This window comes from Ctenopharyngodon idella, chromosome 6 (assembly GCF_019924925.1).
Source record: "Ctenopharyngodon idella isolate HZGC_01 chromosome 6, HZGC01, whole genome shotgun sequence".
In the NCBI taxonomy this organism is placed as follows: domain Eukaryota; kingdom Metazoa; phylum Chordata; class Actinopteri; order Cypriniformes; family Xenocyprididae; genus Ctenopharyngodon; species Ctenopharyngodon idella.
This window is the reverse complement of record NC_067225.1, coordinates 23,412,721-23,435,646: the sequence shown is the minus strand read 5'-3', so window position 1 is coordinate 23,435,646 and position 22,926 is coordinate 23,412,721. Positions and strand designations below refer to the sequence as shown.

The window sequence follows — 22,926 nt, the reverse complement described above, 5'->3', positions numbered from 1 at the left end:
GTTTGCTTAAGTAAAATAGGATTTAGATATTTCACTTACATGCCATGACCATGACTTTTTTATTGTGCACTGCCCTTCTGCTTTATATTGTTCAGACATTTTCTTATGCACTGTAACTGCATGTTGCTTCTTCTCTTCATAGATTGACCATAAACGCAGAGTGCCAGCTTCAACTGCATAACTTCCCTATGGATGAGCACTCCTGCCCCCTCATCTTCTCCAGCTGTGAGTATCTCTTCCCTTTAGTCTCCTCGGATTCACTTTAGATTTCCATTTCTTTTCTTTTTTGGTTGTGAATGTTTTGGTTGTGATTTGTTCTTTGTACAAGACAATCTTATGTATTCATGTAGCTACAACAATATTAACATGCCTTATGAAATGCGTAACTTGAAGCATATTAGTACAGTGTTGCCAGGGCCGTGCATAGACATTTTGGGGGGGCAGGTGCTCAAGTGAGTAAAAGGGCACCCCTCTTATATTTATTTATAAAAATTAAAGTTACATATTGTTGATAATCTTTTAATTAATTACACTATTTAACATTATACTATGGAAGCTTGTTTCCTCCACTAAATAAAAAAGGGTAATTGACTTTTAAGTTAGAATTGCGAGATTTAAACTGCATGTTTTAAAGTGCAATTCTGTTTTGCGAGATATGAACTCACAATTCTGAGAAAAAAGTAAAAATTGCGAGATATAAACTCACAATTCTGAGAAAAAAGTCAGAATTGCGTGTTATAAAGTCAGAATTGCGTGGTATAAAGTCAGAATTGTGAGTTATAAAGTCAGAATTGTGAGTTATAAAGTCAGAATTGTGTGATATAAAGTCAGAATTGCGAGTTATAAAGTCAGAATTGTGTGATATAAAATCAGAATTGCATATTATAAAGTCAGAATTGCGAGTTATGAAGTCAGGATTGTGAGATATAAACTTACAATTGCGTTATGTGCAATTGTGAAGGAAAAAAGACTGACATTTTTTCTCAGAATTGCGAGATATAAACTCACAATTCTGAGAAAAAAAGTCAAAATTGCGAGATATAAACAATTGCAAGTTTATATCATGATATTCTGACTTCATTACTTGCAATTCTGACTTTATATCTCGCAATTCTGACTTTATAACAATTCTGACTTTATAAGTCAAAATTGTTATATCACAAAATTCTGACTTTATAACTCACAATTTTGACTTTATAACTCACAATTCTGGCTTTTAATCAAGCAATTCTCACTTTATAACTCGCAATTCTGACTTTATATCACGCAATTCTGACTTTATAACTCACGAATTAGTTTAAATCTCGCAATTCTGAGAAAAAAGTCAGAATTGTGAGATGCAAACTCGCAATTGCGAGAAAAAAAGTCTGAATTGTGAGATAAAAAGTCACAATTACCTTTTTTATTTAGTGACGGAAACAAGCTTCCATACTAATCCACTGTAACAGTGGTTTAATAGTGGTTTAATTTTACAGCTTTGACAAACAGTGCTGAAGTTTAGGGCAAACACGATTGTTACCTGGCTGTTACTGTCACCAATAAAGGCAGGTCCGGGAGATGCCTGCTCTGCAGAGTGCTGTGGTAGCTGTGACAAGGGATGTTGGAGTGTGTTGTTAAGAATAAGAATAAATTGTTGTGCGCACACTGAGAATTGATGCAACAGATGTAAACAAAAACTAAAATAAAAAAATGTCTTGCAAAAAGGGCACTTGTCTAGTCAGAGGCCTAAAGGGCAGGTGCTTGAGCACCACTTGGGGTCTATCTGCGCACATGCCTGAGTGTTGTGTAATGGAGGCCAGCTAGTAAGAGCTGTGCAAGTAAACCTCACTCCCCTGGCCTCAAGAGGCGGATTAGCGACTGAAGTTAGAGACTGCGGCCTTTACTGTCCTTGTCAGCACGCCTGCCTCTCATGCTGGAGACACCGGTTCTTGAGTAGGACCAGTTACATTGGTGCCGTGACCCGGATGGGATTGAGGTTTAGGGTGGTGAGCATAACAGATGCCGGCTAGTAAGAGCTGTGCAGGTAAACCTCACTCCCCTGATTTTCTTCCAATGTTTCGATTAATAGCAAGTAAACCAGACTTGCCACAAAAGCAATTCAAACTCTATTTGGCAATATTTCACATGTGAAAGGGGCGTTTATATTGGAGTCTCAGCAGCAAAAGAAATGTACTGCATAATTTTAAAGGTGCAAGAGGAAGGAAATTGCCAATGAAAAACAAAATAATGACTGTTTTGGCATAAAAGAAATTACATTATATATGGACTTCAGGGGAAAAAATAAGGGGAAAATGTACGAAATGACCCTCTTAACTGAGAAAGACAATCAGAAGTGATATTTAGCCTGTAAAATTGGATTTTATGGATAATATTGCAAGTGCGCTGTTCTGATGGTAGACCTGGTATTGCTGTAGGGAATGTGTCACAGCTGATTAGGATTTCATGCTTTATGATGTAATATCTCTTTTTTGCTCTCCCTATATTCTCTTACATAGAAACTAGGCCATGGATTTCATTGCATGTATACGCCAAGGGCACGGATAGGCTGGTAATTACTCTGCATGTCCGATGGGCTCTTGAAAGCTGGCTTCATTAGAAGGGTGTCATGAGTGACATTACTCAAGGGTGATGGGTAATGGGTGATGCATCTGTGGTGTTAAGAGTCCAGGCAAAGAAGGACATAAGTAAATTGGAAAAGTTTGTGTCCCTGTGTAATGATTTCTCACTTTTATTTCTCACCTAGCCTCTGTTTCTACCCCCTAACACATATCAAGGCTCTCTGCTCATCTCAAAATGTTTTTTTCATACTCATTTGTGGAGCCATGCTCAGAATGACATACCGTACCAACATCCATTTACAGAAAGCTACTATATGTGTTACACCATTTCAACAGTAATTTTATTAGAGATTGTATGGAAAGTACTAAGCAAAGATGTTCTTCCAAAAAAAAAAAAAAAAAAGTTTTATTGAGAGAAACCTGTTATAATAAATGTTATACAGTTAATGATTGCATTATAGAAGATATAGGGAGTTGGAAAGTATTAGCAGATTTATCATTGCTGATAATTAGTTTTGATTTGATTTGTAATATGTCTGAAAGCTTGACTTTGAGTTGAAACGCTGAAGAAAGTCCTACATCTAGAAATATTTGAGGGTTGCTCTTTCATTGCCATGGAGACTTTTTATCTCAGACTTTTAGTTCTTTTGGCAAATAGTTTGTGTCATTGTTGATATCTCTTTCTCCCCAGGAGGTACTAAAGCAGGTTCCAGGGGTTCTTGAAAAGATTTTGAAAAATTTAAATATATAAATATATAAAGTGGATAATATGACTTATATATGACTTATTTGAATCATGATTATTTCATGAGATATATACACACATATCTAGATATTTCTGCAACAGTGTTCACTCAAAGGGAATAATGTTAATAATGGTCATTGTAGTTATGCTAATGATAATGCTAAATAGTATGCGGTATAATACGAGTTCAAAGAAACACATTTTTGCTTTGGTGTCGATGAAGAGGTACTTGATCCTTACTGATGGGGCTATGAGGTATACAAAAATGGCTGCTCTAGAGGAGAAACATCTGACAATCAGGAGACTGTAAGTAAAAGTCTCTATTCATCTACTTTTAGTTGTATTGCTGTCTAGAAGAAGCATTGATATATTAAATGGATCATTATGCTTGCTATTGCTACTTTTCATACACTTTCTGTTGTACACTTTCATTTATAACTTAATTAGTAAATTGATGACCATGCATCTTAGACTTGTGGTCTGTTTCTTTGAATTACTAATTGTTACTAATTATGAATTCTGGTGTGTAGGTTTTTATCTGTTCTAAATTGGGGCATTCAATTATTTCCACTCCATCTTTAGAGCAGAACACATTTATTTATAAAGTTTTTACTGCAAAACATGATTTTATTCCACCTTTGTCTCATTTTCCAGTACAAACTTAAATCAAGAGACATTTACTTTAGAAGCAAAATGATAGGAAATTAAGTCTTGTTTTCTGAGACTTTAATTTTTCAAAATTAATTGAATTTATGCTTTAAACAAGAAAAACAGCTTATAAAAAAATCATACTAAATGATGTTTTTTGAAAATGTAAAAATGCAGAATATTTTCTGTGATGGTTATGTTTAGCGTAGGGTTGGGATATAGAATATACCATTTGTATAATTTAAAAATTATTATGTTGATGGAAACACATGTGCATGTGTGTGTTCTTCTATATATGGTTTGTGAGGACACAAATGTGTGTAATGACATTGGTATTACAACGTAAACATGGCTTTAAAAAAAAACATGTTTTTTGTTTTTTTTATTCAAAAAATGGCAAGTGTTTTCTGTGATGGGTAGGTTTAGGGTTTAGGGGTAGGGGCTCGAAAATGTCATTAGCTCAGTATAAAACCAATGTCCTCATAATGATAGATGTACCATCAGGGGAAACAAACAGATGGTCAGCCTTTATATAGAAATAAAAAGATTTAAATACTCCTTGACAATTTAGCATTCACAGGTGATTTGGCAAACTTGAATGACTTGGTATTTGTAGAGTGACAGTGTTCAGAAACTCACCCTTTTCAGCCGTCTTTCAGGCTTCTGCAGGAGAATCTTAATTTCAGACAGAGCTCATTCAATACAACATGAGTTATTACTCATGGTTTGAAGATGGCTTCATTAGTAGTAGAACGATGGGAATATCCCCAGCATTTAACCTTATCATGTCACGCAACTCCCAGATTGCTGCGGGAATTGCTTCAGTGAAGGCATGAATTTAGATCACTGAGGGAATCACCTGTCTGATGCTGTGAATCACAATCGCTGTGTGAGTTTGAATTGGAGCGAAATGCCAATGTAGAGATGTCACGACGGCATTGTAAGTAGCTCATAAGATGTCGTTGCACCCCCAACCAACCAACCAACCAACCCTCTCCTCACTGTGCAGGGATGCATCTTTACATGACACCCTTTATGCCTTGGAAACCATCTGTCTTCTCTGTTTTGCCTCTGTACACTTCTGTCCTTGGCACTGGTCCATAAGATGCAGATGCACAGCAGAAGTTGTGGTCCTCCTGTGTACAATATGCTTAAAATTTGTAACATTTTCCTGATGTATAATATCAGGCAGTAATTTTTGCACTGAGCAGGTTGGATTCAACAAAACTTGGACATCAGGGGGATAAATAATCACATAAATAAAAATTTAATGATCAATTTCCCTTTAAATATCAGAGGATAATGACACGTAACAGCCATTTATAATTGCCAGTAGGGTCTGTATTATTCTTTTTTTTCTTTTAGATTGTCAATTGAGCATGACATTATGGCCGAAACCAAGAAGATGGAATATATCTGTATTTAATCATTTGCGAAGATCTGTTTAGGTAGTGTTCCCCTTTAACTCAACATGTTCACTAAAGTGGGACACTTAAGTGTTCAGATGAATTATGATATTAATCAACATACTATTATGAGCTACCATGAATCATGTAATACAATGGTGGGATATTCCTGATAACTTAATTGTAGCAGAAAGTGATACCCTTCTGATTGTAACTGGTTTTACATGACCATGCTAGTCATTTATATTCTTTAGCTAGTTGATTTAAATATTGAATCTGAAGAACTACCATTTAATTGGGCCGAGATTAACCTGAGGAAATGTGATGACTAACTTGTAAGACTAGTCTTAGTAGTTTATGCAACCAGCCCCAGGTATTATATGATGATGTAATTCAGTTGAGGCTTCTTGACAATGGATGTAAGTAATGTTTTTTTTTTTAGGGATAATTTTAATTCTCTTTGTCTAATGGCCAAACTTTCTCCGTAGGGCCTCTAAAACACAGTAAAGGGCCGAATTTTCACTGTTGAGGAAAGGAGAATGAGCCATATTAAGCAATCCCTCAAGCTTCAGGACACCCTCAGACCTTTTCTTTCTCTAAGCTACTTTCTTCCATTTCCCTGCTGCATTTGCCATTTGTTTTTGAGAAACCAGCGCTGGGTTCCAAGCCTTGCATTTTAAATTCAATTGATATGCAAATGAAGGTTAATGCCCATCAGGCAGGACCTTGCAGACCTTTTCATGTTAGCGGCCACATAGGAGCGAACGTACTCGGACTGAAATGCCTCCCCCTGTATCAGTCACAGAGAAAATGGTCCCCCATCTGCACCCGAGAGGAGCAATTTGCCAGAAAGATTATTTTAATATTTCACACCTCGCTGCCCAGCACAGCAGCTTGTCCTCTAAAGCATATTTAACAGACTCAAACATACAGTGCTATAGTCTCTGTGTGCGTAAACAAACAGACAAATGAAATGCTCCCCAGCCATTGTGTCTGTACCTGCCCTGCAGGGAATGAGGAGCTTTCAGGTGTTTAACAGACCTGGCACCAGGCATCAGGTTTGTCCGCTCTGGTCCAGTTGAAACAAGCTGTCGAGTAAAGTGGGCACGTTTCTACCTGTGTTTAGCACCTGCCTCCTGGCTATGACCTTTCACTATCTAATGACATTAAAGTGGCATAATTTTTTATATATTTTTGGGCTTCTTGTCTTTTATTTCATTGGACAGTGAAGTGAAGTCGGAAAAAAGGATGCAGGCCTCACTCTTAACTGGCATGTAATGCAGTCACTCCTACTAGCCACTTTGGTGGGTTGAATTTTATATATAATATATACTTTTTTCAACTGTAGTCTTTTAAAAAGGCATCTGAAATAATAAACTAAGTGCAATGTAGTGCTGTCAAAATTATCAATTTTTCTATATCGATACTGAAATATTTGAAATGCTTTCAATACTCATTTTCCACAGAATAGATACATGATACCAGCTTTCTCGCTCTCTCATCTCTCCGACAGCGAGTTGACACACAAACCCGCCTCCCCTCACTCACTTGTTTCATTTGCTCCGGATGGATATTGTTGGTTTTACAGGGTTTGAATTTCGGTGTGGGATTGCGCGTATTGCACATAATTTTACTCATTCCCACAGATTTTGTGCTCACACATAAAGCGCACATAAAGCCACCTCTCAGTACTAAATTGAGTTCTTTTACGCTGCTTATTGCACTTAAACAGTCAAATACACACAAAATAATGTCAAAATGCTGGTCTTGGCAAGTATCCATGTAAACACAGTCAGTTATGTTTTAAGTGAACATAAACAGTTGAGAAAGAAAACGCATGTGTAACAGTATAATGGATTCGTGCGTCAGGTCTTAAAGTGACAGCAGCCTAATATACCTGCTGCCAAATTATGAGATAATATTAAAAATGTCTATATGGCAATTTTTCCCTATGATATTGATGTCAAAATTGTGGCCAGTGAAAATGATAAGCAGCACTACAGAAGACAATAGTGTCGTTATTCAAGACAATAGTGTCATTATTCAGAATACAAAGTGACATCTGCAAAAAAAATAATGCTAGATGCTATACACATTGCATCACAGCAATGTGTGATTTGTGTTGAAGTGGAAGAATAAACAAATCAGAAAAGTCAGAATTCAAATGGAACAAATATTTACACACTTTTCATATAATGGTCACTACAAAGGCACATTATTCAGATAAAGCAATACCTGGTTGTGTCCATGCAACATGCATCAAATCCATCAAGCAGTATGACCCAAATACTGTTTGGAGACCTGTTGAAAAGTCTTTGGTCATGAAACTCTGTACAGTCGGTAATGAAGATAGATGGAGTGTTCAGACTCATTTAAAAGGTGGGAAAGTGCTGCGTGTGCTTGCAATTCCTGCAAAAACCACCTTTTGTGGCCCTAACCGATGGGAGCTGCTTTTCCTGCCGCACAGAATCACCTTACTGCCATTAACTCATCGAATTGCTTTGACTTCGTTTCATGGATTCGCTTGGAGGGGAAGACATTACCATTATGAACGCTTTCATGCTCTGATGGCACTTCCACTCAGACATGCCAGATCATTTATTGGTCATTTTCAAAGGATGGTCAAAAACAGATCTTGACGGATATTGGGGTTATTAACAGAGAAGCTTCCAGGGAATAATTTGCTTACAATAATGTTCTCAATAATGTGTGAGACTAAAGAAGCGACAGGTGACATAAAATGACGAAGAGATTTGGAAATTAGGAAGGGACTAAGCAGTATGGAAAAATGCAATTCACAAGATTATAATAATTTCCAAAATCAAGTTGATTGGCAGCTTATTTAGCAGCTTTTCGCTTCTGCTGTGCAGCACATAAATCATAATAAACCTTGTCTTTTTTGTGTCAGTATTAGGAAATTCTAAGCTTGTTCCCATTCTTCTGTTAATTTGTTTTATGCTCTCTCCACTCTTTTATCATCTGCAATACACTTATGGTTACGTCTCTATGGTTATGTTTTTAGTGTTTCTAATGTTGTAATAGAATTGTCAACTTCAAAACATCTTTTCTCATTCTATTTAATGCTCCCTCAAGTAATTTAAGGGATCAAATCACTGTCATAATACAAACTTAAAAGGTCTGTGAAATTAGAGGACCTGCCCATTATCTTTACTCAGTTTATAGAATCATCAAAGGCTTGCAATAAAAGGTGATAAAAAGTTTATGCAGCTGAAAGTTTTAAATGAAAATGGTATATACTGTGGTATATTTGACTAAAAATAAAAGTAACACTCTCCTATTTCCAAGCTTTGATTAAAAAGGCAATCAGTAATATTGTGAGTTGAACAAAGGGAGGATGTTATGTTTCAAATTGAGCAACACACTCAGACACCAATTATAGTGCTGATCTAGGACAGAATCAGTTCATTAAATAAAGTGGGAATTTTTAAATGATGATGGGGACTGCTGTGATTGCCTTTTGATCATGCACCTCTTCTGTCTGAAACACAGCTCTTTCTTTCAACAGGCACTAAAAGAGCACATGCTGATCTCTTAATACCTAGAAGTCAGAGGACTTGATGAAGATTAATGATTAAGTATTGCTGGGAAGTGGGAAAAAAAAGTCTTCAAGTAGAACTAAGAAGATCATGTTAACACACAAAAAAGTATTTTACAAACAACAAAAGTTGATGAAATTAATGCCCGACCCTCAATAAAAGCTCAACCCTAGTAAGGTTGCTGCACATTGGAACACCAAATATGGTGTTCCAATGTGCAGCATATGGACTTCTTTGGTGTTCTACAAAAGAACACCAAAGAAGTCCAAACAACATTGGACCCCATTGACCCCATGTTTTGTGTTCCACAGAAGAAAGTCAATCAATCAGTCAGTTTTGACGATTAGAACATTTAAAGCCAGTTAGCTGCTCATTTCTCATTCTCTGTGTTATTGAAAGTTGCCTATTGGTTTGATCAGTGTCCAGATATAGCCTGTTATTTGTCTGGCAGAAGATCTGCAGAAAACCTGAACAATTTGCTAGCAGGACTTGCTAGCTTGCCAAATTAAATTGGTCATAAGTTCTTTTGAGCACTTGAATTGGTTTAAAATAAAGATTGCATGTTAATTTATTTGTGCATAACCTATTTACCATTTATTAGCCTTTGTCATTTTGTGGTTTCCCCACCCCCATCTGTCCCCACAACTTTTTAAAACAAAGTAATGTTTTAGTATGTTTGTTTCTTACTGTTTCTCACATTAATCAATAACTGGGCTAACATGCTGTCATAACTTATGATTTACCTCCTTTGAGCCAGGTCAAAAGATCCTGATCATGTTACACTACTTACAGATACATGTGTGGTAATTTGCTTGGAAAATATGTGTCTGAGATATTGCTTTTTCACAGCAGTTCAGTAAATAAGAATATTGTGCAAGTTGCCAGTTGCTTGGTCTGTTTTTTTTTTTTTTTTTTTGTTTGTTTTTTTTTTTGTTTGTTTTTTTTATCCTCCAATGAATATAGTTCCAAATGAAGCTACAGCCGAACTGTTGCTCATTTCCAAGCAACACACAGTAGGGGGCATTTTATTCCTGAATGAATTAGCGTTTTTGAACAAAACAGTTAAGTGAATGATTCAATGACTCACTGATAAAAAGAGTTACTTGAATTGTTTCTGAATAAATCACGATGTTTGAATGAATACGAATGATTCAATGATTCACTCATTAAGACAGTCACTTGTCGCCACCTACTGGCGTAACATTATAACCTGCAGGAAGTGTCACTGAATATACAGTACATAAATTGATATATTCATGTATATTTGCACTATAGTTCCAACAGCCAGGCTGATATCAAGATTACCTCTTTTGCAACCAGCGTGTTTTTGATTCACTCTTTTCTTTTTTGATTGTTTACTCGTATTTCTTTTCTGTTTTTGCCTTGCCTGTGCATATTTTTATAACTTTTCCCTTCTTGTGTCCTCTGTATGGCCCACAGCTACACTGAAACCCATCTAAAACTCCCTAGTCATTGTTCCTCAATAAGCGTTGTGTCTATTTTCTTCTTTAGTACTTAAGGCCAAATCTGTCACACCAACCTTGACTAAAGCCATTGTTTTACCCATGTCTCAGCTGGTCTGAATGTGACTTTGTCTCTGTGCATATTCATGCTTATGTTGTATGCTAGCTGTGCTGATTATTGAGTGAAGAGGAGATGATTTTGCAATCTCTTTTAAAATGTGTGACTAAAGAATTTACTCGCTCTGCTTTTGTTGGTGAGATGTAAAGCTCCACTCTGCTAGATGATTCCCCACATCTCTGTATCAATGGTGTCACTCAAGATTATTTTCATTGCTGTATTTCTCTTCTCCCCCTTCTTGTTCATCAAATAACAAAAGATAGAGCTCATGCTGATTTTATTCAAATTGTATTTGGAGCTGCTTTTCAAAAAGAAAGAATGTTTTAATCGAAAATTATTAATATCTCATTTTTAAACATCAGAGAAACATGTTTGTTTTTTGCTTACTTATTTTTTCCACAAGCATCTTTGACATATTACCATATTAATATTATTAATATTACATATTATCATCATGACCCTAAAACTAAAATTATATTTTTTACTTAACTTTAAAAAAAAATCACTACCGTTCAAAAGTTTGGAATGTTTTTTAGATTTTTTAAAATGTTTTTAAAAGAAGTGGCTCACCATGGCTGCATTTATTTGATAAAAAAAAAAAAAAATACAATAAAAACAATACTATTGTGAAATATTACAATTTAAAAGAACTGTTTTCTATTTGAATATACATTTTTGGATTCATTTATTCCTGTGAATTTTCAGTAGCCATTACTCCAGTCTTCAGTCACATGATCCTTCAGAAATCATTCTAATATGCCGATTTGATGCTCAAGAACCATTTCTTATTATTTTCAATGTTAAAAACATTGTTTTTGCTGATTAATATTTTTGTGGAATCTGTAATACACTACCATTCAAAAGTTTGGGGTAAGTAATTTTAAAAAGAGAAAGAAAAGAAATTAATACTTTTAATCAAGGACACATTCAATTGATCAATTGTGCCATTAAAGGATTAGTTCACTTCAGAATTAAAATTTCCTGATAGTTTACTCATCCCTATGTCATCCAAGATGCCTTTCTTTCTTCAGTCAAAAAGAAATTAAGGTTTTTGATACCTTGATTTAGGTTTTAATTTAGGTTTTGATATCTTAATTTAGGTTTTAAATTTAAGTTCAAAAACCTTAATTTAATTAACAGGTTGAAGGTCCAAATTGCAGATCAGTGCAGCTTCAAAGAGCTCTACACGATCCCAGCCGAGGAATAAGGGTCTTGTCTAGCAAAACGATCAGTCATTTTCTAAAAAAATATATATATATATATACTTTTTAACCACAAATGCTCATCTTGCACTAGCTCTGTGATGTACCACGCATTATGTAATCACATTGGAAAGTGTCTACAAAGCGAATGAGCAAAGATTAATTCAAAGGCCCTCTACAAAAAAGGTAAAACAATGATGTCGGACGATTTTGAAGTTAGAGTACAAAATGAGTTTTTTGCCCTACCGCAGTACTTCCGCCTACATTACGCGTGACCTTTCCCACGTGATTACGTAATGCGTAATTTTTAAACTTTCGATTCATAAAAGAATCACGGTAAGATGGTCTTGAGCACCAATTCGGCATATTAGAATAAATTCTGAAGGATCATGTGACACTGAAGACAATTCTTTAATTTGCAATAATATTTCACAATATTACACAATGTTTTTACTGTATTTTTGAGCAAATAAATGCAGCCTTGGTGAGCATGAAAGACGTCTTTCAAAAAAGTTTTTTAAAAAGTCTTAAAAATTCCAAACTTTTGAGCGATGGTGTATATCAATGTCAGTTGTTTTTTAGACTGTCCATTATTTTGGAAAGAAGTAGTTTTATCTCTGACAGTGTTCATTCAGAGCTGGTCTGCCTGTCATTGCATTCTCTCTGATTTTAGCCAAATAATCTCAGTGGACACAAAAGCCAACCAGCCAGCTCTGCATACCCTATAAGTCTTTTGCTCTCCTGCTCTGATAAAACCAGTTACTATACAAAAAAAAAAAAAATCATGCCATAGGAGGCTGTAGTGTGCAGTTTTGTGCTTGTGTGTGTGTGTGCGTGCGTGCGTGCGTGCGTGCGTGCGTGCGTACGTGCGTGTGTGTGTGTAAAATGATTGAATGTTAAACTAAGATCAATCTGTTTGTTCTTTCCTTATTTGATGGTATTGCTGCAGGTCATAAGATGAGCCATAAATCTTTTTTTGCCCACATGACCATGACATTCTCAGCCACTTTGGCAGACAGAGGCAGAATGTTTAAACTGGAATGTATGACTCGCATTTAGTCTTTGACAAATCAATAGTAAGCTCCTTTGTTGATGAATGATGAAATTACAAAGTTATTTGTTGTGCTAGCAAGGCATTCTCCACACACCCTATTAGGTTTAAATCTCATAGTCTTCCTCCTGCTGCCTGATGTTTCCACCATCACGGGAAGCTCTTGCATGCTGTGATTCATCAGCACTCCTTTCTTCACCCACTGAAGCCAATGAATGGTGTTCTGGTTCCCATGGCGATGGCTATTTTTTCCTCTGATTAAGTGGAATTTGCTTGTACCTTTTAGCCCATCATGACCTAAGGGTTATACAGTAATGAACCAAGGACAATGCATATGGCGGAGACAGAGACAGAGGGTGGCAGGGCGACTGTTGGGATGAAATGGAGCAGGAATGTATCTTTTACACTGACCATGGATAATTATCAAAAGAAACATAAAGAGATCACCACATCCACCTAATGAACTGAGTATAATGTAACAGAAGTGTGGCATCAAGCTGGACACAGCTGGCTACTTTTTATAATGTCTGAGAAACAAACAGTTCAACAATATGATTGAAAGGAAAACAGCTGTAGGTGTTTTTACTGTTTTGCTTCGAGTGACAACAGAGTTTAACAGAGGCCACGTACAGTATATACTGTTAAGCAACATCTAAAAAGCAAAAATTAATGTTTCCTGCTGGCTTTTGCACAGTAGTGAATGTCTTTAATTTGATTCGTTCACGTGATTAAACATCAGATTAAAACAACAAGGGTCAGACTATTGTTCTCGCTGTTTTAACCATGCACTTATTTAGCAGTTAGTTTCTAATAAAGTCCATCCAAATTACCATTAGCTAAATTTTATTTACTTGCCGAAGCCAATTTTTATTTTGCTTTTGGCGCTTGTTGAGCATTCATTTGGACCGTTATACCACATGAAGAGGGTTTGAGAGTTTAGTTTAGTTATAAACTACTACTATTCACTATTCTACCAGCAATAATACCAATAAAAATATATATTTTTAAAAATATCTTTATTTATTATATTCATACACTCAAACAATGATAATACAGTTTCGGCTCTGGCCCCCCTGGTACCCCCTAAAATCATCTGGAGGCAGCATCTATTTTACTATTGTGTACACAGAATTTTAATTGAAACTATTTTGCTGATCCTTTGCAACCTCTTTATGGCTGATTGAGCCAAGAAGTTGTAAACTCTATACAATACACTACTAATTATTTCTCAAAGTTCACAGGGATGGCACAACGGGATTTACTCAGAGTGAGGATGAAGATTTTTCAGCTTATTTCTGTGCCAATTAATAAAGTGTTTTGTTTTTCCCCCATTTCCTTTAACCCTATATATATATATATATATATATATATATATATATATACTACTGCTCTTGATAGTGCCAATTAACGGGATTGTGAATTTAATGCATGTCCAGCAGGTGTTTATGAAACATCGGCTGTGGCTAAATTAACACTATGTATTCTCCCCAAATTACACAGTAGTAGTATTGCACAGTGTAAGTATAAAACACTTCGTACTTTGAATAGTTCTAGTGATTTGTCTTTAGATTTGTCTTGTCATTGCAAATATATATTTTAAAAATCTGTCTGATTATTATTCACTAGTGAAAAATGTCATCAACCAATTGTGATCAAGACCATCTTCATTGCTACTTGAATGCCCTCTGCAGCACCAAGGAGGTTTTAATGAAATTCAATTCATCAAAAAACAAAATTAGCAATTTTTTTTTCATATTTAGTGTGCTTAATCTTTTAAGAGAATGACAATTACCTCAGATGGCTATTAGTCTTGATTACCATTTAACAGCACAGGTCAGTGTGTGTTCAACAGAATTAATATGTATTTGTGTGAAAGTTTAATCATGCTGTCTGGGTGAAGTGCATCCACTCACTTATCAAAGAATGCTCTAATAACAGAAACTCTTTAAACTATCTTAAGACAATGTGGAACATAAATGGCTTGAACATCAGCATCCTTGCAGCTATGAAAATTCTCTTTTCCCCAACCTATATGAATTTCTTACTTTCTTACTTAATTTTAAAGAATTGTTCTGGTCTCTCTTTGCCATGCAATTACAATGAACAGGTACTGAGTTGTTAACAAATAATTAAAGGGTTAGTTCACCCAAAAATGAAAATTCTGTCATTAATTACTCACCCTCATGTCGTTCCACACCTGTAAGACCTTCATTCATCTTCGGAACACAAATTAAGATATTTTTCATAAAATCCGATGGCTCAGTGAGGGCTGCATTGCCAGCAAGACAATTAACACTTTCAATGCTCAGAAAGCTACTAAAGACATATTTAAAACAGTTCATGTGACTACAGTGGTTGAACCTTAATGTTATATGAAGCGACAAGAATACTTTTTGTGCGCCAAAAAAAAAAAAAATAACGTCTTTATTCAACAATATCTAGTAATGGGCGATTTCAAAACACTGCTTCATGAAGCTTTGAAGCTTTACGAATCTTTTGTTTCTAATCAGTGGTTCGTTTCGGAGTGTGTATCAAACTGCCAAAGTCACGTGATTTCAGTAAACGAGGCATGTGTTTCAAAATTTCAATGGTTCACCACTGGGGGGGGCATGACTTTGGCAGTTTGATACACGCTCCGAACCGAACCACTGATTAGAAACAAAAGATTCGTAAAGCTTTGAAGCTTTATTAAGCAGTGTTTTGAAATTTTCTTCATGGGCATTGAAAATGTTAATTGTCTTACTGACAATGCAGGCCTCCTGAGCCATCGGATTTGATCAAAAATATCTTAATTTGTGTTCTGAAGATGAACAAAGGTCTTGCGGGTATGGAACGACATGAGGGTGAGTGATTAATGACAGATTTTTTTTTTTTTTTTTTGGGTGAACTAACCCTTTAAGAACAGTTTAAGAACTGTATCAACTGATTCATTGAAAAGATCCTAATCAAATCTTACATCACATCTTCTTTCATGAATTAGCCAAGTAGAGGCACTTATCAAGCTTTTCAGTGAGTAAGGATTTAAGTATTGGTCTGTTGCTTTCAGAAGTATGGCTATTGTATTGAAGTGTGGTGAAGTATTGTATGGTTCCAGAAGACTCATGCATCTTTTTGTTTAATCACATTGAAATCAGTCTTTAAAAATTCTCTTTTTTGTGAACGTAAGTAAATGATGACATAATTTTAATTTCTGTGAACTATCCCTTTAAGGCAACATTTAAAAAAAAAGAGTGTGAAATATCATACACTTAGCAATGCTTAAGAGACATGGATAATTGATGCAAGAGCAGCAACGGTGATCAATTTTAAGATTAAAGCTCCTGAGCCTCAAGAGAGGCTGTTTCAAATCTCTTTTCTGGGCCACAGGTTGTACGCGAGAGACATACATCTCAAGGTTGGGTGTCAGCATCAAGATGGATGCTGTGTATAATCGAACCAAACTTCTCATTTACTTGTTCTCTCTCTCTGCCATTGTCTTCCCTGTGCCTGTGATGTGCGTTTTATTAGCATGCTCTGGGCTAGAGACAAATGCTGCAGTTCGATGCCTGGCACTGGGCTGCACTCAGGCATCCATCACAAGTGAAGGGGGCGCTAGGGGTCAATAGCTTATGCTCTATGTAATTACAGATGGATACCCACGAGATGAAATGATTTACAAGTGGAGGAAGAACTCGGTGCAGGCGGCTGATCAGAAGTCATGGAGACTTTACCAGTTCGACTTCATGGGCCTGAGGAACACCACAGATATAATTAAGACAACAGCAGGTAATTTTCTACTATATTGTTTGGATCTAATGAGAGTATGGTTATGAATAAAGTATGATTTATTGGCTATTGATAAATAGAATTTTTTAGAAGGCTGATATACACTACCGTTCAAAAGTTTGGATTTATTTGATAAAAATACTGTGAATTTATTTGATAAAAATACAGTGAAAAAAAATGTAATATTGTGTAATATTATTACACTTTAAAATAACTATCTGTTTGAATATATTTTAAAGTATTATTGATGGTGAAGCTGAATTTTCAGCAGCCATTACTTAAGTTTTCAGTGTCACACGATCCTTCAGAAACATTTTTTATTATTATCAGTGACAGTGGTGAAAAACAGTGCTGTTTAACATTTTTTGCGGGAAACGTGATATATTTTTCTTCATGATTCTTTGATTAATAGAAAGTTCAATGAACAGCATTAATAAACTTTTGTAACATTGTAAAAGTCTGTCACTTTTTGAATTTAATGCATAACTGATTAATAAGGATTATAAGTAGTTATAAGTATTCATTTCTTTTTTTTTTTAAAAATGCTGACCCCACACTTTTGAACGGTGATGTAAATATCATAATGTAAGTTTTAGAGCTATAAAGTTTGGTTCAAAGCAACGTTTCTAACCCAGGTATTCTCATCCAATGTAGTATGATTAAAAATGCTCAATATAATATCTCCCTTTAATTTACATTATTAAATTATGCTAAACTAGTGTTGACCTATTTTCTCATGTAGCTACCTTTACATCCTTGTTATTGTCCTGTATTCATCACACCATTGTATTTTCTGGTAGACAGACATTTGCATTTGTTTAATGTTGGTTTTACTCTCTATAGAAGCGACTAGATCAACCAAAGATGATACATGAGGTTGTTTTGCTTGACAGTAAAAATATAGATATAATTTCTAGTACTGTATGTGTCCCGCCTGCAGTATCTTAATAGACCCCCATTAAGATTGAAATCTCTGGGTCCAAAGATTGTAAGCAGTTGAAATGTCACTTCAGTTAAAGCACTGCTGTACGTGCACTATTGGATGACATTTTCTCAGGGCCTAGTAAATCTTAGTGTGAACATGGTCAATGGACTGAACTAGAAATTTTATATCTTCATATTCATATACCAAATCTGTTATACAAGAATGATGCAGAATGGCATTTTTGGTGCAAACTGATTTTACATTGAAGTTATATTAAATCAAAATATAAAGTAATGTTTCATATTTTCAGAGAGAGATAAAGATTGCACCAAACTTTGCTTTGAGGTAAAACTGATTATATTAACAAATGAAAATTGCATACAGCACAGTAGCGTTCCTATCATTTTTCAAATGATCAATACGAGAGGTCTATATATGAGAACTGCAACATGAATTTAAAAAAAAACCCAATTAGACTGTACTAGGTCTTTTGATCTTTTTCCAAATATTGCAAATCATTTTGACTGTTAAAACAAAATGATTTGCAATATGTGAAAAAAGATCAAAAGACCTAGTACAGTCTAATTGTTTTTTTTTTTCTTCCTATAATTCCACACAGTTTACTCTCAGCCTGTGAAAATGGATAGAAACTGTTTATCACTGTATGGATGATGAAAAAAAACTTCACACTTCTGTAGGCTACAATGAAAAGTTAAAAGGTTTGTTTAGGCCTCCAGACAAAACAGTAATAATGACTAATAATGAAGTTCACAATATCAGTGCAACATGAAAGAAACAAGATCATTTCCAGACATTTCAAAACTTCAGATTAGGCCAAGTATAAGGCCCGTGAGGTTTAAATGAGTAACTATACTGTATATTAGCATAGCTCAAGAATCTCTTCAATTGAGAGTTTTTGCATATTAGCTTAACACCTAGATTTCTCTATTTGTACCATTTCAAATTTCACTTAAAAATAGCCTTGAAATATAAATATAACCATGTCAGTAAAGAAAGGAGAAAAATTCTAAAACATTGCAATTAAATCCAAGCTAAGATATTTTCAAGGTTGGTCAGTCTCTTAAAAAGTACAAAAATGAAAACTGGCAGGAGGGCTTTTCAAAGAAAATATAAAGGCAACAATGACCTTCACATTTCAGAAGTGTTAGACTTGCATTGTCAATGCATGTATGAATAAAGTTTAGTCATAGAAGTACAACAATGTATTTGAGACACCATTGGTTTCTTCTTTTTAGAGATGTTTCATTGGCAAGATCTTTTTCTCTTTCTAGGTGACTATGTGGTGATGACTGTATATTTTGACCTAAGCAGAAGAATGGGATACTTCACAATTCAGACCTATATCCCCTGCATACTTACTGTGGTTCTCTCTTGGGTCTCCTTTTGGATCAAAAAAGATGCAACTCCAGCCAGAACAGCACTAGGTACATGCAGTAAATACAGACACCTGGTCCTTGTGTGATTCATTCATGTGTGACTTGATGTTTGTGTTTCTTTAAAAAAAAAAAAAAACAAAAAAAAAAAAACAGCAGTATTAAAGACACTTTGACATACAATATGTTTACTTTACAATAAGTTACTTTGGCCCTGTACTGTACACACTACAAAGTTTTGGGAGAGATTTAGAGTGCCCCTATTAAACATTTTAAAGGTGCCTAGTTTTGCTTTGGAGGTCTCCTACAAAAGGTTTATATGCATCCAAGCTCAAAAAATGCTTTAATTTCCTCATAATATGCATTGCAGCATCGCCTCTTTTCTCACAGTGTCTGAAATTGTTTGATCAAGGACTTCGTCTCTCTAAACCCCTCCTTTCTGATAGCTACTCTGCTCTGATTGGTCAGATGGCCCAATCTGTTGTGATTGGTCTACGGCTAACAGCGTGTGTTGGAAATTAATGTCCATTACCATACCTGAGGCTTCCTCAACGCTTGTATACACATTGATACGAACTGTAACAATGGCATCGGTTTTACTGTATCAATTTGAGCCCGAGTCCTCATCCTTTAGAAGTGCATGCGAAGTGGATTTGCTTTTGCAGCACAGAAAACGGCGTCTTCTTGACATGACAACATAAACAACACAAACCTTAATCTTCCGGACCTCAGGGACAACAACAGTGCTTGAGGGCGGGTCAAAGTAGATGTTGTTTGCGGGCAGCCAGTGAATACCATAGGCTAGCATTATGCAAATTGGTAACAAACCTACGTAGGTTCATGCAGGTATAAGACTGGAATTACTCATTTTAGGCAGTTCAGAATTGGTTCCGTCTTTCGGGAGAAAATAGCAGTTTTTCTACCATTGGGCCAAACCATTTTCATTGCTTAATTGTTCCATTCCATGCCGATCCGGCCCAGCTGGTACAGATATGGTTACATTTTGCACTGTGGGGCTGATAACGGAGCTCTTAGGAATGTAATCCAAATGCGCCTAGTCATTGCTTTAGTAACACAAGAGTCAACAGACAGTATGAGATAGTATTAATAGTGACTGCGTTATAGAAGATGATTCAATTTCTTTTAATTTTATTATTAACTTGTATTTACTTCGCTCAAATTACACGCTTGGCCAGCTACAGAGAAACTGGTAGCCAGGCTAGGGGTCGAATGAAATGTGTTTTTCAAGGCCGATGCCGATACCGATTATCAAGGGTGTAACTTTGGTTTAAGAAGTGGGGGGACACAAAATGGGGGAAAATGTTTTAGATTTGAATCCCATTTCCTGCATTTACATACATTTAGGGACTATGGTGATACAAAATCCAGGAAATAATTAAGTTGATTTTAATAATAAATTCTGCCAAAAAGAATATTAAACTATGTATAAGAAAAAGATGTCTTACTTTCTTTATTGTTTAATAGGGGCCGATCACCAAGACTTGAGAGAATCATTTTATAAAAGCAAAAATGTTCACCATTAATGTTTTGTGTGTGAGTAAAATTTAAATAATGTGAGACTCAATTTCCTCTGTTAAACAAACTTTTATTTCAAACTAACCTGAAAATGTAATACATTTTCTATCATACATTGCTGACAGAAAATGCTGCAGGTTTACAGTTGACTCATTTTCGTGGTACACAGAATGTTCTACATTAAATATTTAGCTAACAGTCTGAAGTTACTTAGCAACAGTGTATGTTAAAGTTAGCTCAGTCAACATTAGGCTAACATCAACAGGTGTAGACAGAAAATATGATTATCCTGACCTGAGCTAATTTACTGAATCAACCAACTCACATCTCCTTTTTTTCTTTTCATCAATGATTACATTAAAGTCATCTGTTGCTGTTTCTTGCGTTTCATCGCTGACTGTGCCGAAACCGCAATACATGCTCATTAGAACTTTCAGTGAGCTATTTTTAGAGTGTGCATGTGACGTTCCTGGACGCGGACACATGAATCGACACATATAGGCTCTCTGTGTCCTGCTCGGTCCTGCTCCTCTGTGGCGAACTGGCGATGACGGTGTGCGGTTAAAAAATCATAACAAACGGATTTGAAAGTGGGGGACACAAACGGGATTTTTAAAAGTGGGGGGGACATGTCCCCCCTGTCCCCAGTGGAAATTACACCCCTGCCGATTATTACACATCAGGTAGACCGATAACCGATATTTTGAACCGATATATACTGTATGTCTGGTGTAAAAATGAAAATGAATGTCAAAATTAAGAATAACATGGGCTCTGTGAGAGTGTGAGAGTGCAAAACTTTCAGTCCCTTCAGCCTTCCGCGTTGATTGGCCAGACTCGTGACTCCCAACAAATCAGATGAGCAGTGGGCGGACATTGCTCTAGGCCACAGAGTAGTGAGTTCCGACAGAGGTGGCTGCATTAGAGCCAAATAGCGCATTTTAAAATTTAATTATTTTATCGGCAAACCGGTTTTGAAAATGACTGATAACGATATCCATAAAAATCTACCCCTAAGCCAGGCAACAGACGAGTGACCAATCCTGAGTGGTGACGTCAATACACACATTCTACCAGCATGGTTCAGCACGGTTAGCCAATTGTGCTGAGAATTCTGAGCCGAGAACGGTTTGTATTCTTGCCGTGGCGAACAAAGCTCAAGTGGAAATATAACTGGAACCATGCCTTAGTGTTCTTAGAACTGTTCGGCCCAATGGTAGAAAATCGGCTTATAACTCTATTTATCATGAGCTTTGTTCTAAACTTTGTTTATCTTTTACATTCATAAACAGCTATATTACACACTACATGAAAGGTAATATCTGAAAAAGCATTATAGGGGCACTTTAATGTTATAATGAATTTCCTGAATTATCAGTGCATTGTGTGTACAGAATACAGAAGTCATTCACAAAATTGTAATGGTATTTATTTTTATTTATAAATAAAGTTGACATACTATGAGAATGAAAGACAGTTTCATTGCAAAAAAAAAAAAAAAAAAAAAATGTTTTCGTAAGAAGAAAATCTATGTGTTTTCTTTTTGGTGTGTCTGTTTGTTCACATTTATTCTTGTTTCATTACAGCGCTTCATCTGTTTTTTGTTTGCTTTACTCATTTCTTTATAGTTTCCTGCTTTGATTAAGTCCATGTCCTGTCCTGGTAAATGTCACTTTTGTCAAGGTAATTTTGCTTTTTTTCAGTTTTCATGTTTTCATTTATCAAATAATTAGACTTTGATATATATATATTTTTTTTTCTTTACATGTATCCCCATATTATTCAAGAGATCTGCATGTATCTTGCAACATAATTTAGAAAGGCTTTTAATCTGTCTCATGATGTAGCTTGATTAGCTTGCCACTCTAATGCTGTATTGTTGGATTACCTCTGAGCACACAACAGATAACTGTGGCCTGAGATGGTGTTCCCACTGAGTATTCTCAAGCTAACAAGCAGGATCAGTGACGGTCATAAAAAAAAAAAAAAAAAAAAAAGGATCATAGATTGACATAAATTGGGTATCTACACTGATCCTATAGCTAACTGCTAAGAAAACTGGAAGAAAAGGCCCTGCACAATCTATGTTTGGAAGAAAAGAAATAAACTGGCAACATACTCTGAGAAGAAAAAGGATGAATGCAATTAATCTGTCTGACAAAAGAAGTCATTATACCTTCAGTGGAAAGAAAGGGAGTAGGAGAAAAAGTAGAGATTTGCTTTACAGGCGTCCGGTTGATCGATGAAGTCCAGAGAGAAAGGTAGCTGAGATAAAATGTGGGAGAGAGAAAGAGCTTGGGCTCACAGCCATGGAAATGTCAGGTTAGAAAAGGATGTGACCAAGACAGAACCCAGAAAAATAGTGAGGGGTCAAATATAGGGTGGTCAGTCAGACGTTGAAGACATGTCCAACTTAATCTGAAAATGCATTTTGTGTGGTAACATTTAAATAAACTGCTTTTGTACATAGCCAAAAAGTATATAGAAACCCAAACAGCTCACCCATACATGCTTTGTTCATTTTAAAACCATGGGCAATAATAGGAATTTGGTCCTTC

At 35.7% G+C, this 22,926-nt stretch overlaps 1 protein-coding gene across 2 annotated transcripts in view; it reads left to right on the top strand.

Annotated features, from left to right (window-relative positions):
- The window catches only part of LOC127514767 (gamma-aminobutyric acid receptor subunit gamma-3), a 123,866-nt gene that overhangs the window by 87,357 nt on the left and 13,583 nt on the right, over positions 1-22,926 (top strand). For both annotated transcript variants that reach the window (XM_051897937.1, XM_051897935.1), the window contains exons 5-7: positions 143-225; positions 16,376-16,513; positions 18,731-18,883. In XM_051897937.1, coding sequence (XP_051753897.1) covers positions 143-225; positions 16,376-16,513; positions 18,731-18,883 — 374 coding nt within the window. The remainder of the gene's footprint in view (positions 1-142; positions 226-16,375; positions 16,514-18,730; positions 18,884-22,926) is intronic.